Here is a 17,703-nt window from a genome sequence, read left to right on the forward strand (position 1 = left end):
CAACTCGGTAGCAGCTACTAAGCGCCATAATATACCCTGCCAAATACCCAGAGAATTGCCTCTGCTAAATAACACGTAGAGACAAATATCAGTAAATGATCAGCATTGTCTATTTTAGTAGCCGTGACATGTAGTTGCTACTAGTTGCTCCGTGTGTCTTCACCCTACAAGATCCTTTTTAGTCCTTTTTGTCATACACCCCACCCAGTGCCTCAATTAATGTGTCTGCAGACTGCCTATATGATCAGGAAATCAGATTTCTGACCAGAAGTAAGTTGGAAGTCAGGACTGGTGCCTTGACTTGTTCTACAAGGTGCAGTGTGACCCACATATGGGGTACATGACCAGTGTGGGATCAAACATCTCACTGGTTGTTAAAGGATATTGACCCTAAAGTATAGCTAGTTCCACACATGGCAGACAGTCAACTACTATACTAGCACCAGCCTGCTACCTTGCCTGCCCCCAGAAGCATTGTCTCCACCCGGGGTAGGCAGACGCAGTGGATATTGGCCGCAAATGCAAAGTCTCAGGTTTTTTTAGCTGATATCCGCCACATCTGCCTGAACCGGGCAGAGACAATGCTTCCGAGCGCAGGCCATGTAGCAGGCTAGTGCCAGTGTACAGCTGATTTTGAAAAAACACAGGCTGAGAATCAGCCCCATGTGGCAATAGCCTTAATCTGTTGTGCAATTTACTCCATCTACTCCCCTCACCCACACGCCCTCTGTTAGTTTCTCCCGGTTCCTTCAGCATTCCCCTTCTAACTAGAACCTCCACCTACCTGTCTTTATTGTCCTGTATACATGAAGTCTACATTTATAGTTGGGAAAGGATTACATCTGAAAGTATCCCCCAATAAGAATGCCAGTTACCCACATCCAATGCAAGTAAATGATTTGCCTGAAGGTACCAGGGGCACCTGTAATCAGATCTATATTCCATTTATAGGTCCCATAGGGCAGTGAGTGCAGCCCAGTCCCCAGCTGCAGATTGCCAATGCCTTGGGTATGCAGACCAAAAGCAGTATGTGCAATGAAAAATGTTAATTGCATCACTAAAAAGGTCTGTAATGCATAACCAAACACCGGATTGCACAGCAGTGATAACAATCTGTACATTATCAAAAATCATCAGTTGTTGAGGCTAGGAAAAAAATCTGAGCTAAAACAAATACATGGTCAGTACAAACACACTTCTCTCCCCTGTAAAATACATTTCAACATGAAATAAACCCAATAGGACTGTTTTGTCTTCAATAAGGTAATTATTTCTTAGTTAGCATCAAGTACAAAGTACTGTTTTAATATTACAGAGAAAAAGGACTCTAATGGGAGATGGCTAGATGGATATTGTGTTTCCAGATAAACGGATCCCATACCTGTATTTGCATGACTGTATATTACAAGGTACAAAAAACAGTTTGGTGTAATAGGCCGTTCTGATCACTTTCCTGCTGTGGGTATTGTTTCTTTGATGCATGGGGGCTTATGTTCATATGTTATGCAGTGAACTGGATCCATTGACCCTGTGCTAGTTCAGACCAGGCCAGGTACAGTGACTATTACCTCTCAGGAGTTTATGGCTGCTATTTACTGCACTTGCTATTGCTGGGGATCAGTGCCAGGCAAACAGTCCCAGAGCGGTGATTCTGCTGATTCAGGAATATAAGTTATGCCCCTTTCCAACTCTAGTTATATCACTGACTAACAAAGAAATAGAAGATCAATGGATAAGTCTGAATGAGAAATGTTTTTATTAAACAACTGTCTAGTGCCAAGGACAAATAAATATTCCTTATGGTGAACAATGATGTCCGAAGTCACTAAAGGAAACAAGAATTATAGAGAGGATCGAGTAACTCCTTGTTGTGTCACTGATCATTTTCATACAAGGATAGGTCCTTCTTCTTGAGGTCTGAGTGCACTTGTGTCCCCCATGAGTAGACGATGTATGAGAGCACAAAAGCTGTAAACCAATTGGATAGATTAGAACCATTTCCTTTGATTTATTAAATTCAACACAGAATTTATGTAACCTCAAAGAGCATCTAAGGCACAGACTATTCTCATGCTGGAAAGGATAACATTAAAGCTTATACTAATATCAGCCTCCATGCAATTCTGGGAATGAGACTGGGCAAGTAGATAGACTTACGTGGCACTACTTTAAAGACCTGGCCCCGGAATCTTCTCCAAACATTGGGGATCCCCTTAGAGAAGTAGTGGGGAAAGGCGCGCTGTTCGAAGGGAGACAGGCTGTAGCTGATGATATGTCGCACCTTGGCAAGGTCTCCGAAGTGTCGGCCCATGTTTCAGATCTCTTTTAGGTGTGAGAAGAGAAAGGAATTAGAAGCACAGACCAGCAAATCCTGCGAAATTATTATGATATTTATGGGTGAAAGAAATAAGCAAACTACATGATGACAAAGGCACAGTGCTGTCAGAGCTGACAATAAAGCAAAAATGGTACCCAAGAGTATGCCCCATGAGTGGGAGATTTAGACATATTCCCTTAACTAAGGTTGTTTCTAATAGCTAACCTTGTAACTGATTATGGAGCCAATATTCTGCAGCCCATAACAATTTTCTCAGATAAATAATGCCTACATACTTATTGGTTAGAGCACTGCTGCCCAACTAGCAGCCCAAGAGCCCCCCTTTGTGTGGCCTCCCATCTGCCTGACTCTGTAAATGCTATCAGTACTGAGATTAATTTGCCGCCTGTACTGTCCATGCCTCAGATACAGATTGTTCACACCTATAAGACCTCAGACTATAGGCATCTGCATTGTTTACCTGTTCACACCTCAGTTACTTGCATAGTCACAATAGGTTTTCCTGTGTTCTTCCCTACTCTGCCTGCCCTACCCTGCCTGTGTGTGCCATACTCTGCCTGCGTGTGCCATACTCTGCCTACCCTACTCTGCCTGCGTGTGCCATACTCTGTCTGCCCTACGCTGCCTGTGTGTGCCATACTCTGCCTTCCCTACCCTGCCTGTGTGCCATAGTCTGCCTGCCTTATGCTGCCTGTGGGAGATAAACCTGACAGGGGTTTGTTTGGGAGTCTGTTAGCATTTGGAAATAGTTGTTAGGGCACATAGATTGTATACCACTTCTCTTAGCCCTGCTTTTTTTGGCCAGGCAGAGAGAAGCGGATCCACTTGCCTACGCTCTTCCATGTGCCGGCATTAAAAACTACGGCAACCAGGCAAATGTGGGCACACAGAGCGAAGGTCAGTCTGAAAAACGCAAATGCAGACTTTTTTTCAGCCCGACCTCCAATCCCTCGCTGCACTCGGGCGCTTGCCATAGTTTTTAATGCAGGCACATAGAGGAGCGCAGGCAAGCAGCTGGTGCTACCACCATTAATATAGGTATGGTTTTAAAACCTCTTGTGATAACATGGGTGTGGTTTAAAAAAAAAAAAAAAAAAGGGGGACGGGTCAAATTGGCTTCCATTATCGGCCCTCTGTGACATAGGCCAGAAAAATTCTGGCCCTCTGTACCACAGAAGTTGGACAGCACTAGTTTAGAGGGTTCTTAAGCACACTGCTGGTTTAGTTACAGACCCCCTCACCCCAAAGCAATGCTTTCCCATCTGAAAAAGACATCTCATCCATTTACCAGCTCACTATTGCAGGACTCCCACTGAGCTAATTCAGAAAAAAAAAAACAGATCACAGATGCCACAATGCCCTCAACTGTAACTTATTACAGCACACACCAGCCTGAGCTGGTTCTATTTACATGTTAAATATTTAGCAATGTCACCCCATCACTGATGCAAGTGGGTTACAATTCAACTGGAGACGACAATTAGATTTTTGTTACTTTAGTTACCCCAGGCCCAGACTGGAATACAAAATAGGCCCTGGCATTTCAAGGACAGACAGCCTCCCCCGGCTCACTAAATAATGGTACACCTCTGGCATTTGCCCAAACCCACAGATTGCATATATATTCATGACATATCAGAAGAGGTCAGGACGCTATTCTGGCATGTATTTTTCTGCAGTGTCAGACACTTCTGTCTGGTCACATACAGCTGGCTCAGAGCACAGGGTACAAAGCCTGGGCTAGGATATACTTTAGCCAACCATAAAGTTCTAGTCCCACCAATAAATGGAGGAATCACTGCCCCCCACTAAACGTTCATCAGTTTCCTATTTTAGGGCAAATGCAAGACACATCTGGTTTACTCTGAGGTGGGTTTAGCACTAAAATGGGGAGTGTTCCTTTAGGCGAGTGAGTCCAGACCTGAATAATATATATGGTGTGCACCGGAGAGTTAACCCTTTGACGTCCGAAACATGTAGTACTATGCACTTTCACTGAAAGGCTCTCAAGCCTATTACCATATAAGATACAGAAGTGGAGGTGGCTTCTCCATCAACTGTTGAAGAGCCTGTGATACACTGAGGCCTTAAGCAGGGGACTGAGAGAAATATATAAAATGCATCAGACCTGCATATTGGTGCTTGCTCACAAATACTGAGAGCACTAGACTCCTTGCTTTTCAAACACATCAGCAGCTGCTTCAGCTTCCCCAATGTAACAACCTACAGAGACTAAATCTAACTGGTTCTGGCAATGCTGAGAAACATTGGGAATCCTGTCAATGTTCTGAGATGCTGTTATGCTACACAGCAGCCAACTGAAATGCCTCAAATATAACCAGCAGCTCTATAGTCTATTAACTATGATTTCATAGAGGCAACACTTAACATTTACCTACATTTATTCAGTTTAGATAAATGTAAAATATATTTTATAATGCATGACTTATTGGATGAATAACAAAATATTATGAATATTTATATAGTTCCATTAATGCACTTAAATGCATGTTTTAAATCCAGTTAAGTCCAAATCTCTCTTCTCTTTGAATACCTCTTGCTATATAGCAGGGGTCCCCAACCTTTCTAAAGGTGGTTATACACGTAGCGATTTTCGATCTTTGCACAAAAGATCGTTCCCACCCTCCAGAGACGTTCAGGGCTGAATCGTCAGATATGGAGGTAGAAACAATAGGATTTCTACCTCCTTTTGGCCAATCAGCCCTGAACGTAGATTTTGCTCAGGCGCCTTCAATGGCGCTCGATCAAAATCTTTTAAGCCACCCGATCGACGAGTCGACTGGTATCCGCAGCCTATTGCGATAAGGGTCGCCTCACCGAGCAGCCATACAAGCACGAATATCGTACGAAACATCAGCACATGCATAGCCAGCTTTACTCGTGAGCCACAGTCAAATGTACAAAGACTTGGAGAGCAACACAAGCACCATAAAAGTTCATGGAGGAGCCAAATAAGGGCTAAGATTGGCTATTTGGCAGCCTCTATGCACACTATCAGCTTACAGGGGGCTTTATTTGGTAGTAAATCTTGTTTTTATTCAACCAAAACTTGTCACCAAGTCAGGAATTCAAAAAGAACTACCTGGTTTGGGGTGTTGGTGAGCAACATTTTGCCCCCGAGCCACTGGTTGGGGATCACTGCTTTATAGACTGTACCCAAGCTCAATGATTCAATCATCAAACATTCTTCTTTCTGGATCTTTTTTTAATTCCCATTCCAGGCAGGTGTAATTACAGCAGAGTGAAAAGCCTGGATTTAGAAGCAAATATGCCAGCTTTACACTCCACTGTGCGTGGGCACTGGCCTGGCACCTCAGCTAAGACATTTTGGAATTCTAACTGGACGCAATACCAGCACCTGGTGTTCCATTGTGGCCAGTGCGAAACTGGTTGCTACAAAAGTGATCATGGTGCCATGCTTGGTCTCTGGATCCCTGCACTTGAGCTATTAATCACTGAAGTGCAATGTTGTTATTGTGACTCCCAAAAGACACAAACTCTTTAAATAGTAGGAATGCACCTGTATTTGGCTGAATACCAAATACACTCAAAAGGTTTAGCCAAATACCAAACTCCTACAAAAAATGTAGAAAATTTCATCAGTTGTGAACAAAAAAACGAGTTCAGTTTTCCAAACTCACACAATTTGAAGGATGGGATTGGTATTTGGCTGAACACTGGAAAAAAAAGTGCAAGAATTTGTCTAAATCCCAAACTAAAACCCACATTCTGTGCAACCCTAATAACTGATTGATTTACTTGTATAACAGAAGTAGGGCTACCACTTGTTTTTAACTAGAAAATCTGGTTTTATCAGGTGCTGTCCAGTTTAAAAAACACACAGGAAAAAAAATACAGGCAACAAACCCTGATACAGTAATGGAAGAGAATCACTCTCTTGCAGCTATTCTGTGCTGTGGTTTTAACCTAACAGGAACACCAGCCGGGGGTCGATGCAAGGGAGCCATCCTCTTTTGTCTGTCTTCATTCTTTCAAATCCTGAGGCCAACACATGCACAGTAGGGTGAAAATGCCAGCTTTCTTAAAGTTTGTCTTTTCACTCTACTGAGCATGCAGAAGTGAGCGGTAGAAGTGAAAGAAGGAAGAGGTTCGCTCCCTCGCAGCTACTCCAGGAGCACCAGATCTGCGTCTCAACATGGTAGTCTATTGCACCATGGTCCAAACAACTGCTATGTGCCAGGAGGAAAAACATAAATAAGATAAAAAATCCATAAAATAGTGCAGCAGTATCCTGCCCCAACCTATCAGCCGGCTTTATAAAATCTCGTTACCATGCCCAAAGAGCTGTGGCTTTAGAGCAAGTGTGCAAATAAAGAAGTGCCAGTGTTCCTAGTGTCAAAGCCCCCAGTGTTCATGTGGCACCCCAGGTTTGCAAGGCTCCATTCATAAGCAAGTGCTTGGTGCCTCTTTGTTCCACCCAATGAATAGCCCCAGACATACATCCCTTAGCTAGACTGTATCCCATACTACACTTGATCTACAGGTCTTTTTGGCGCTATGGTTTAAATGCTGGCGCTCGGATTATACAATCAGGAGACAGCACGGCTTCTGCATATGCGGTAACACAGTTGACGGACGCAGCTTTTGGCGACAGTGGGGTACTGAGATAACAGAAAGAATTTAGGAATTGCCGAAGCCACTGGATTGTGTGCTCAGCAAGGTTCTTCAGTTAGTTACAGGGTATCAGTATAGGTATAAGTGACAGGGTATCAGTATAGGTATAAGTGACAGGGTATCAGTATAGGTATAAGTGACAGGGTATCAGTATAGGTATAAGTGACAGGGTATCAGTATAGGTATAAGTGACAGGGTATCAGTATAGGTATAAGTGACAGGGTATCAGTATAGGTATAAGTGACAGGGTATCAGTATAGGTATAAGTGACAGGGTATCAGTATAGGTATAAGTGACAGGGTATCAGTATAGGTATAAGTGACAGGGTATCAGTATAGGTATAAGTGACAGGGTATCAGTATAGGTATAAGTTACAGGGTATCAGTATAGGTATAAGTTACAGGGTATCAGTATAGGTATAAGTGACAGGGTATCAGTATAGGTAATAGTGACAGGGTATCAGTATAGGTATAAGTGACAGGGTATCAGTATAGGTATAAGTGACAGGGTATCAGTATAGGTATAAGTGACAGGGTATCAGTATAGGTATAAGTGACAGGGTATCAGTATAGGTATAAGTGACAGGGTATCAGTATAGGTATAAGTGACAGGGTATCAGTATAGGTATAAGTTACAGGGTATCAGTATAGGTATAAGTGACAGGGTATCAGTATAGGTATAAGTGACAGGGTATCAGTATAGGTATAAAGTGACAGGGTATCAGTATAGGTATAAGTGACAGGGTATCAGTATAGGTATAGTGACAGGGTATCAGTATAGGTATAAAGTGACAGGGTATCAGTATAGGTATAAGTGACAGGGTAATCAGTATAGGTATAAGTGACAGGGTATCGTATAGGTATAAGTGAAGGTATCAGTTAGGTATAAGTGACAGGGTATCAGTAATAGGTATGGTATAAGTGACAGGGTATCAGTATAGGTATAAGTGACAGGGTATCAGTATAGGTATAAGTGACAGGGTATCAGTATAGGTATAAGTGACAGGGTATCAGTATAGGTATAAGTGACAGGGTATCAGTATAGGTATAAGTGACAGGGTATCAGTATAGGTATAAGTTACAGGGTATCAGTATAGGTTGATTCAGGTGTCATTACAGCAATGGTACATCTAGTAGCGAATGTTATTGCATAGGTTAGTAAATCTGAACTCATTTGTTGCTGACACTGCCCAGTTGTGCTGGTACAAAAGGCTGCAAGTGCATTGCTATGGGGCACAGAGTTGCCTCCTTACTGTTACAAGCCTTACTATATTGTTATCTCCCTGCTCTATTGGCAGCAAGCATCATTATTGCCGACACTGGCAGAGACAATAAAGCAATAAGGAAGCTGATTAAAACAAATGAATAACATGTACACATGCTGGGGCTTTCGGTCTGACACAGTGCCCTACTGCATCCCTCCCTTACCAACCCCGGAAACCGAAGGACAAGGTATCAAACACTAAATGGCAACCCAGCAATAGCCGCTAACCACCCACAACTAAGAGCAAGTCCCTCTCCCGGTGCCCCAGTGGGGGCAGATTAGAAACCATTGCCGGTAAACATCCGATATCGTTGTTAGGCATCCCTAACTCTCACCTTGTCCTCACACCGCCTCCTCTCAATGCCAAGCTCAGGTCATACAGGAACTTCCTCATCCGGGGCACAAGGGGAGGAGCTACGTAATGCGGAACAGAAGAACCTTGAGTGCCACCTAGCGGCTAGCCCTTATATTGCATTTCCCTGTTAAAGAAAACAGAATGAACAGAGAATTGTTTTTTTCCCCCCCACCGGCGAGTGGAGGAGGGGTGTAACATGAGTGCACGGTATTGCACCCCCCAAAGGTATTAGCGCATATTATGTATTGGAAGCAGAATACAGTGAGACTGGCACCACCCTGGCAGAACTGAGATAGCGAGATAAGGGGGATATTCATTATGTATTGGAAAAGGGACACAGAAAGAATTGAACTACAGTTCCTGTAATGCTTGGCTGTAGAAGTGGGAGCTAGGGCTGTTAGGGTTATTGTAACAGATCTTGCCAGACTAATTTAGTCGCCTTTTATGAGGAGGTGAGTAGGAACCTCCATGCTGGAATGGCAGTTGATGTCATCTACTTGGACTTTGCTAAAGCGTTTGATACAGTACCTCACAGAAGGTTAATGATCAAATTAAGGAATATTGGCCTAGAACATCATATTTGTAATTGGATAGAGAACTGGCTGAAGGATAGAGTACAAAGAGTGGTGGTAAATGGAACATTTTCTAATTGGGCCAGTGTGGTTAGTGGAGTACCGCAGGGGTCAGTCCTTGGTCCTTTGCTTTTTAACTTGTTTATTAATGACCTGGAGGTGGGCATAGACAGTACTGTTTCTATTTTTGCTGATGACACTAAATTGTGCAAAACTATAAGTTCCATGCAGGATGCTGCCGCTTTGCAGAGCGATTTGACAAAATTAGAAAACTGGGCAGCAAACTGGAAAATGAGGTTCAATGTTGAAAAGTGCAAAGTTATGCATTTTGGTAGAAATATAAACGTGAGTTATACATTTAATGGTAGTGTTTTTAGGGTATCCTTAATGGAGAAGAATCTGGGGGTTTAGTAGTTAGCAAGTTGTTTAATTCCAGGTCATTCTGTGGCTACTACAGCAAATAAAGTGCTGTTTTGTATAAAAAAGGGCATTGATGATAGGTCCCTGGTAAGGCCTCACCTTGAGTATGCAGTGCAGCTTTGGGCTCCAGTCCTTAAGAAGGATATTAAAGAGCTGGAGAGAGTGCAGAGACGTGCAACTAAACTGGTAAAGGGGATGGAAGATTTAAACTATGAGGTTAGACTGTCAGGGTTGGGGGGACTTGATTACTCTGTACAAGTACATTACGGGGGATTATAGGCAGATAGGTGATGTTCTTTTTCCCCCCCATAAAAACAACCAGTGCACCAGAGGCCCCCCCTTTAGATTGGAGGAACGGAAATTTAATTTGAAGCCGCTTAAGTGGTTGGGGAATGCCCTTCCTAGTGATGTTGTGATGGCAGATTCTGTTAATGCCTGTAAGGGGGGCCTGGATGAGTTATTGAACAAGCATAGTATCCAAGGCTATTGTGATACTAAAATCTACAGTTAGAATTGATGTTGGTACGTATGGTTTATGTATGTGAGTGTATAGATAGGTCAGTATAGGTTGTGTGTGTTTGGTTTTCTTGGAAGGGTTGAACTTGATGGTTTTTTTCAACCCAATGTAACTATGTAAAAGTTCAAAATCTTTAATATTTTATACATAAATGATGCAATAAAATCCTACCTCCGGATGTGTACTGCGTGAAAAAGGCAATGTGGCGACATGCAGTTACATGGTGGGTAGAATTGTTATTGGGGAAGGTAGAATGGATATATGACTTTTTTAGTGTTACTGTGCCTTTAAGGCGAGTTCAGGCCCTTCCACTGCTAAAATCCTTGTCATGGCTTCCCATTAAAACAAAAATAACTTACAAACTCCTTCTCTTAACCTTCAAATCTCTCCATTCCTTTGCTCCTCACTACATCTCTTCTCTTGTGTCTCCATATGGTCCTGGCTGACTCCTCCACTCTACTACTCCACTACTACTGCCATTTCACGCCTTAAACCTTTCTTCCTTTGCTGCTCCTTACATTTGGAATGCCCTCCCTGATTGCCTCCCTTAGTCTTTTCAGAAGTAAACTTACATAAGTAGCGTTTTCTAAATTGAGATATACATACATACATACATTGGATGAAAAGGGATTGGGTGAGGCTGGGTTAGGTATAAGAGAGGTTAAGGGAAAGTAACAGCCTTGCATTAACGTTTAGCTAGTGGCACAAATGGCGAAGTAAAGAAAAGGCTGATCCACTGCTTTCACAGCATCTGCCTGTCAACGCATGACACTTGTGTTTCTGTGCCTAAATTGGGCTGGTGTGTGCATGGACAGGTGGAAGGCAGCAGATAAGCCATTTGTCAAATTGGCGTTTTTTTTATAGAAAATGCAGAGTATGCTACCAGCCTTATACTAGCCTATAAGTATAGTTCTCATTTTCCCTGTCTACTGTGTGCTTCTGTTCTGCAGGCATGAGAGGTAAGTGAGGCAGAATAACATACAATAGGCTTGGGCAGCTACCCCCTTGCAGTGCAGGTGTGAAAATGAGGGTCTGGGAGGTGGGGCCTTATAATAATCTGCTATTAATAATAAGCTATGAATTTATAACTAAAGGTGCCCATACAAGTTCAATAAAATAGTGTGTAACAAATTTTTGTTTGACTTTCAGTACATGCATTTTATGCAGGCAATCCCGAACTTGTATCTTTGTACCATGAATATGGGTCGCCATAAGAAAGCAGTTATATCGGTAGGTATTTTTTAAATATATAATAATAACACTCTTAAACAGATTGTTTTATATGCAAATTATTAAGGATCGACCAAAATGAAGCAGAAAAGCATAATTTAAGAGTTGTGCGCCAGCAAGGACTCAAACCCCCAGGAATTTGCACAATACCCCTACACCACTGGTGCATCTGAACAAGACTAAATTCTTCCATGGTGGTATGCACAATATCATTGGCCCCCTACTTGGCTCTTTAATTCCTGATACTCTCACTGGGAAACCCGCATAGAATGTTTTCACTCTTTTTAGTTGTAGCTCCCCCTCCAGTCCAGTTTTTTTTTTTTTTTATTTAAACTAGAATGTACATGGAAATTGTATATATACTGGGTTGGATTTGAGTTTTTTTCCACCAGCTATGTTACAGCAGGGATGTCAAATTGTATGTTGCCCATCCATTAGAGCAGGGGTAGGGAACCTATGGCTCGGGAGCCAGATGTGGCTCTTTTGATGGCTGCATCTGGCTTGTTGCCAAATCTATAATAAAAAAAATAACGGGGGCGTGGCCTGCACTCAGCAGATAGAAGACGTGTTCTAAGCCTTAGAACACATCTTCTATCCGCCGAGCGCAGGCCACGCCCTCCTCCGCATCCGGCATCCTTACCGGGTTGCACTTGAACCAGGGCCCAGGGAACTGAGAGGGACATTGGAGCAGAAACCTGTGACAGTTCAAGCTTGAATTGAAAATAAAATGTGGCCAATATGTCTCTGTTGGGGCTACAAAGAGAAGCCAACTGTGCTAGGTAGCCCTCTAGTTATACCACTAACAAGCCATATTGAACAGCTAAAGATGACACCCCCTTACCTTGCCCCGCAGCATCCGCAGCCGAACGGGCCTGAAGCCCCATCGTTCTCCACAGGCAGCCGCAAATCGAGGCCCTGGCTAAGGCCTAGCTCCCGTTGGCCACTGTATGGCTCTAACGGAATTACATTTTAAAATATGTGGTGTTTATGGCTCACTCAGCCAAAAAGGTTCCTGACCCCTGCATTAGAGTTTTATGGCCCCAACCTGCTCCATAGACTTAAGGTGGCCATACACTGGCAGATTTCAGCTGCCGCTTTGGGTCGTTCAGAGAGATTCAGCAGCTTATCTGCTCCCGTATGGGGACCTCCAACAGGCCTACCCAACTGATATGTGGACTAAAATTGTCCAGAGGTAAATAGGGCAGGTTTGATTTTTTAGATCAGGGACCGCATTGGCTCATTGATATGGTCCTCACCCTAGGTGGTCCTTTTCCTGTCGTTGTAATTTGGGCCAATCGATCAAGTTACTCAGATATCGCCAACCTTAGGTGGGCATATCGGTGGAAAGTTCTGCTCATTGGGTGAACTCAACGAACCAGTGGTGTATGGCCGCCTTTATTTGTGTTACATTATCATATGATTTATGATAAAATTTAGCCCTCAAACATGTAGAAGATTCTTAATTTTATAGAACGTTGACTTAAAGCAAAAGAAGTGTTTATTTCACATTACAGAAGAATTTTAAAAAGTGTAGTGCGCCAGCCGGGACTCGAACCCGGGTCGCAAGAATGGGAATCTTGCATGATACCCCTACACCACTAGCGCAGATGAAAATAATAACTGGAGGGATTGAATTAGAATGAATTGACTGTGTGCAATAATTTCTATGGAACGAGATAAATTAATAGGTATGTATATATATTCATGTATCATAACATTTATGCAGCATGTTACAGAGGGAGAGAGAGTACAAATAGCCACTCACCCCATATTGAAAATAGCTCTTAGTACAAGGGACTGCTCCGATTGCCATTTTTGAGTCAGGAAGGAATTTTGTCCCCTTCTGAGGCAAATTAGAGAGGCTTCAGATGGGGTTTTGCCTTCCTCTGGATTGGCTAGCAGTTAGACAGGTTATATATAGGCATTATGGTTGAACTTGATGAATGTGTGTCAACATAACTTAATATGTTACTATGTACAGCGCTGCGGAATATGTTGGCGCTTTATAAATAAATGTTAATGTAATGTAATGTAATTCACAGAAAATGCTGTCGGGACTATATCCTGTGCATTTTATAGCGAGGAGAAGTAACAGCCTCGGGTTCAGTGTGTGCATAAAATTAGCGTCCCCCGGTGAGCTATACTTTTACTTTTCTTTAAAAGAAAGCTATATTCACAATGCTCTTAGGGTTACCACTTTTCTGGATAAAAATACCAGCCTTCCTAGATTTTTAGTTTTCTTTTTTATTAGTAACATTGGCATCAAGCATCGATTTTACTGGCCAGGTGGTGACCCTAAATGCTCTGCATCCACTGAACTTGTTCATTTCCTGTTTGACCCTGTCAGTGAAAATGTGTTCTGAAGCCAGTGCTTCATACCAGGACTATAATCCTGAAACCTTCACTTGCCTATTTTATTAGAGGTTTAATTATCAGAGTTATAAATATCTAGAAATTGAGCTCTATGGTTTTGGCTAAATCTATTGCAGACTGGAGCCAAGGGAGACATAAGTACATGCGCCAGCCGGGACTCGAACCCGGGTCGCAAGAATGGGAATCTTGCATGATACCCCTACACTACTGGCGCAGACTGACTTAAAGGCCACCCAACAGGCTTTAGTATGGTCACCTAAAAAAAGTTTTTTTGTGCAGAAAAGCCTAGACATGTGTGGTGAAAGTTGTCTGCATTTTTTACACTGCATAATAAATCTGCCCCTAAGTCTAGTGGGCTGCCTAAACCTAGAATAATCTGTACTAGAAGTAAAAAGGATAAAAGTACCTTGCATGAATCCTAGAAATGCTTTTAGAAAAACAGTAGTAAAATCATATTTCTATAAAATACTCTTACTAGAAACAAGGGAAGAGTGTAGAAAGGAGAGGTATTTAGCAACAATCAAACCCACAAGCACTGCCTTTTAAAATCTAGGCTGGGTTTATCTGATTCTGTTGGTGTAACCAGTCATATAATATCACAGAAGTGCTAAAGGATACCATTGTTTGCATTTTTTAAGATACTGATAATCTGACATATTTTTCTGATTTATGGTTAAAATTATATTTTGTTACCAAATGGAAGAAAAAAAAAAAAAGGTTTATGCGCCAGCCGGGACTCGAACCCGGGTCGCAAGAATGGGAATCTTGCATGATACCCCTACACTACTGGCGCAGTTAGCACAAGTCATAGGGAAGCAGTTTAAAGGTCCACTAATTCTAAAGTACAATGGAATTACCATATCAAAACATATAAATGTTAGGGCTCCTTTAAGAGAGGAATAACATTTCCCTGCAGTGCACACAATCCATATTCGATTGCTGGCTGATACTGAAGCTTTCACAACATTTTTTGCTTCTTGTAAATTAGACTCAAAACCTATTTCTAAAGAAACAAAGAGATCATGCAATGTACGCAGCCAGCACATTTTTTTTTTTATAAACAAACAAGCTGGCTGCTTTTGCCAATGTCTATATAAATATATTTTATCTCACATTAATTCTAGAAAATAAATGAAATGTTTTTAAAGTTTAGTTTGAGAAGAAAATGGCCTAAGTATAATAATAAAAAGAAACAAACAAAAATAAAATATAGAAAAGGAAGGCCCCAGCGAGATTTGAACTCGCGACCCCTGGTTTACAAGACCAGTGCTCTAACCCCTGAGCTATGGAGCCACATGGAATTTTGCTTTGTACCATGTGTTTATCTCATGTGTTACACCACAAATTCCACATGGATTAAGCTTCTTTTTGTGTTTTTTGTCCCCGTAGGTTCTGTTTTGTTCATTAACAGCATGAAGTATAAGAAGCGGAGACACACTGCACATGAAGCCTGTCCGCTCAGCTCCTGCCTGGGCTGCGTCTCATACACACGCTAGCCCTCTATTGTAGCTCTGAAACAAAATTAGCATGTGTATGAGAGGTTGTATTGTAATGCACTGTACTGCCAGACTCAGCGAGAACAAAAATAAAACCCTAAAAAGGCGTAAAGGTTACAAAAGGGTTAAATATGGAGCTGGTGGGAGGGGAAGCGAGGAAGGCAGGAAATAATGCTTTACTGGGGCTGGGGGAGGGAAGAGCAAGGGAAACTATAGCTGTTCACATATCAATCATTTATTTATTTTTTTTAAATGTACACTTCTTGATAAGTAGCTTTGGCAGCAGTGGCGGAAGAGGTCTGGTAAAGGTGGAAAATTGTAGCGGCAAAACACTATAGAAATCTTCCTCTTAAACACAGTGTTGTGAAGGAAAGTATGGGGTGAAGTAAACAAGTGTCCATTATACAGTATAGGATTTGTTATCCAGAATACTTGAGACCTGTGGTTTTCCAGAAAAGGGATCTTGCTGTAATTTAGATCCCCATACCTTAAGTCTGCTAAAAAGCATTTAAATATTAAATAAACATCATCTGCCCCATGTACACAGTCGAATGCCATTTCTGCTCGTTACTGCATACACTGGGCAGTACACATTTTTTTTTAATAGACTTGTATTGAAACCCTGATTGACAAGGGACCCCTGCTTTATTACTCATAAACTCAAAGCCTGCAGGTGAGATGTACATAATACATTCTTAATCCAAGAAAATACATTTTAGAATCTTGTGTCCTCCCAGCTTGAATCTTCTTTAATTCCCGCAGATGCTTCAAATACAGGGGTGCTTTCTATCATTTATAGAATACTAATTCCTGGTAATGCTCAGCTTTTTGATTCTCTGAGACTGCAGTGTCTAGGGGCCATTGGTCCAAGGGAAGAGGATGCCCTTTAAGGCAGAGATCCCCAACCTTTTTTTACTTGTTAGTCACATGCAGATGTAAAAAGTGTTTGTGAGCCACACAAGCATGAAAAAGGTTCTTTGTGTATGCCAAGTAAGGGTTGTTAACTATTTGGTAGCCCTATGTGGACCGCTAGGCTCTGCTTTGAGAAAAACTGTGTCTCTGTACATCCAATAGAACATTCTTTACCATTTAGATAGTTAACAAAAAATGTGCATCTAAAGAGATAAGCACCTTAGAAGCATCCCTCTGCCGATCTTTCACCTCTGCACAGACTCTGTGTTGGTGGGGGGGGATGGGGTCAGTGACCCCTGTAAACACTACAGTCACTTTTTGTACTTCCTTAAATGAAGTTAGGCATAGTACTGGCAGGACACTTAACTCCTATTGGCTGAGTCTCCTATCAGTCTTAAGGTCCCCATACACGGGCCGATTATAGCTTCCGATATCGGTCCCTTGGACCGATTCGGCAGCTTATCGGCCCGTGTAATGGCAGAGTTGCCTGGCCGACCAATATCTGGCCTGAAATTGGGCAGATATCGATCGGCCAGGTTAGAAAATCCAGTCGGATCGGGGACCGCATTGGCTCGTTGATGCGGTCCTTGAACCGACTGCTCCATTGCCAGGTGTAGAATTTGATTGTTTGTCCCTACATGCTTCCCCGATGTCGCCAAGCGAGCGGATCTGCCCGTGTATGGCCAGCTTTACACTGCTTCCTGTGCCAGACCGCTGCAAATCATAACATAACAGTATGTTAAATTTGTGATATGCTCAGTCTGTTTGCCTATGCCTTTGCAAGTGATAAAGTAACTAATGACCTTTCAATTTATGCAACTAGTTAGAATGCAAAAGCAACCAGTAAATTGGTCCAGGTGAAAGAGAATTCACAGAGTGAAAAGCATATGGGTGTTCCTGCAAGTTATTTCCAAGCTTATGGATGCAACAGTACAATATTTATTGGATGTGGACAATAAAACACCAATAAACATTTTCTGAAATTATTGCAGTCTTGGCGTTTGCCTCTTTTGCCTACCCCTATACCAGTCCAATTTGTGAAAATCTGGGGGGGAAAAAAATACTAGAAATTGTAAACCAGGGCCGGAACTAGTGGTAGGAAGAATGTGCCTAGGGTGCAACGGTGCATGTATCTCTTTCTCTCTGCCTACACCTAGTCCGGTCCCTTGTCATTCTCCCATGCACCCGCTCAAATAATTCCCCTGCATTGCTGTTATTTGCGCTAGTCATAGCTTTCTAGGGTGCCTGGCCAGCTTGGCCCAGCACTGTTGTAAACTGCTGAACAAAGCCCTAATATTGTGTTGGGGCCTGACCAGGGCCATTAATTTCATAAGGTAAGAACCTTTTGCTTGAGTGCAGTCTCTATTTCTGCTTTGTTCTACCCTACCTGTCACCACTTCCTATTTAACAAGAAATAGGAATGCTTTACCTGAAGACAACACTGGTAGTGATGGGTGGGCACTGCTTGGGTACAGCATTCTGAAGCAGTGCAGGCATATCTACAGACTCACCACCCACCAACATTTGTTGTTGGCAGAGCACTTCCCTGGGAACAGGGGTGGGCATTTTGA

The 17,703-nt window shown here is 42.4% G+C and overlaps 1 protein-coding gene, 1 long non-coding RNA gene and 4 other non-coding genes across 7 annotated transcripts; 1 reads left to right on the forward strand and 5 right to left on the reverse strand.

The window, feature by feature from the left end:
• Window positions 1-1,733: 1,733 nt before the first annotated feature.
• On the reverse strand, window positions 1,734-8,701 carry uqcrq (ubiquinol-cytochrome c reductase complex III subunit VII). 2 transcript variants are annotated; one of them, XM_012959036.3, is made up of 3 exons: window positions 8,593-8,701; window positions 2,158-2,322; window positions 1,734-1,968 (listed from the first exon to the last, which is right to left on the reverse strand). In XM_012959036.3, exons 2-3 carry the CDS (start codon window positions 2,309-2,311, stop codon window positions 1,874-1,876), a joined length of 249 nt encoding a protein of 82 aa, XP_012814490.1. In that variant the 5' UTR covers window positions 2,312-2,322; window positions 8,593-8,701; the 3' UTR covers window positions 1,734-1,873.
• LOC105946806 lies at window positions 8,674-17,540 on the forward strand. Its single transcript, XR_001170280.3, has 4 exons — window positions 8,674-8,837; window positions 11,271-11,351; window positions 13,394-13,484; window positions 15,114-17,540. It is a non-coding gene; the product is annotated as an uncharacterized LOC105946806 (long non-coding RNA).
• trnag-ccc lies at window positions 12,886-12,956 on the reverse strand. Its single transcript has one exon. It is a non-coding gene; the product is annotated as a tRNA-Gly (tRNA).
• On the reverse strand, window positions 13,868-13,938 carry trnag-ccc. Its single transcript has one exon. It is a non-coding gene; the product is annotated as a tRNA-Gly (tRNA).
• On the reverse strand, window positions 14,447-14,517 carry trnag-ccc. Its single transcript has one exon. It is a non-coding gene; the product is annotated as a tRNA-Gly (tRNA).
• Window positions 14,945-15,017, reverse strand: trnat-ugu. The gene has a single exon. It is a non-coding gene; the product is annotated as a tRNA-Thr (tRNA).
• Window positions 17,541-17,703: the final 163 nt, after the last annotated feature.

Source organism: Xenopus tropicalis, chromosome 3 (genome assembly GCF_000004195.4).
Source record: "Xenopus tropicalis strain Nigerian chromosome 3, UCB_Xtro_10.0, whole genome shotgun sequence".
Classification (NCBI taxonomy): domain Eukaryota; kingdom Metazoa; phylum Chordata; class Amphibia; order Anura; family Pipidae; genus Xenopus; species Xenopus tropicalis.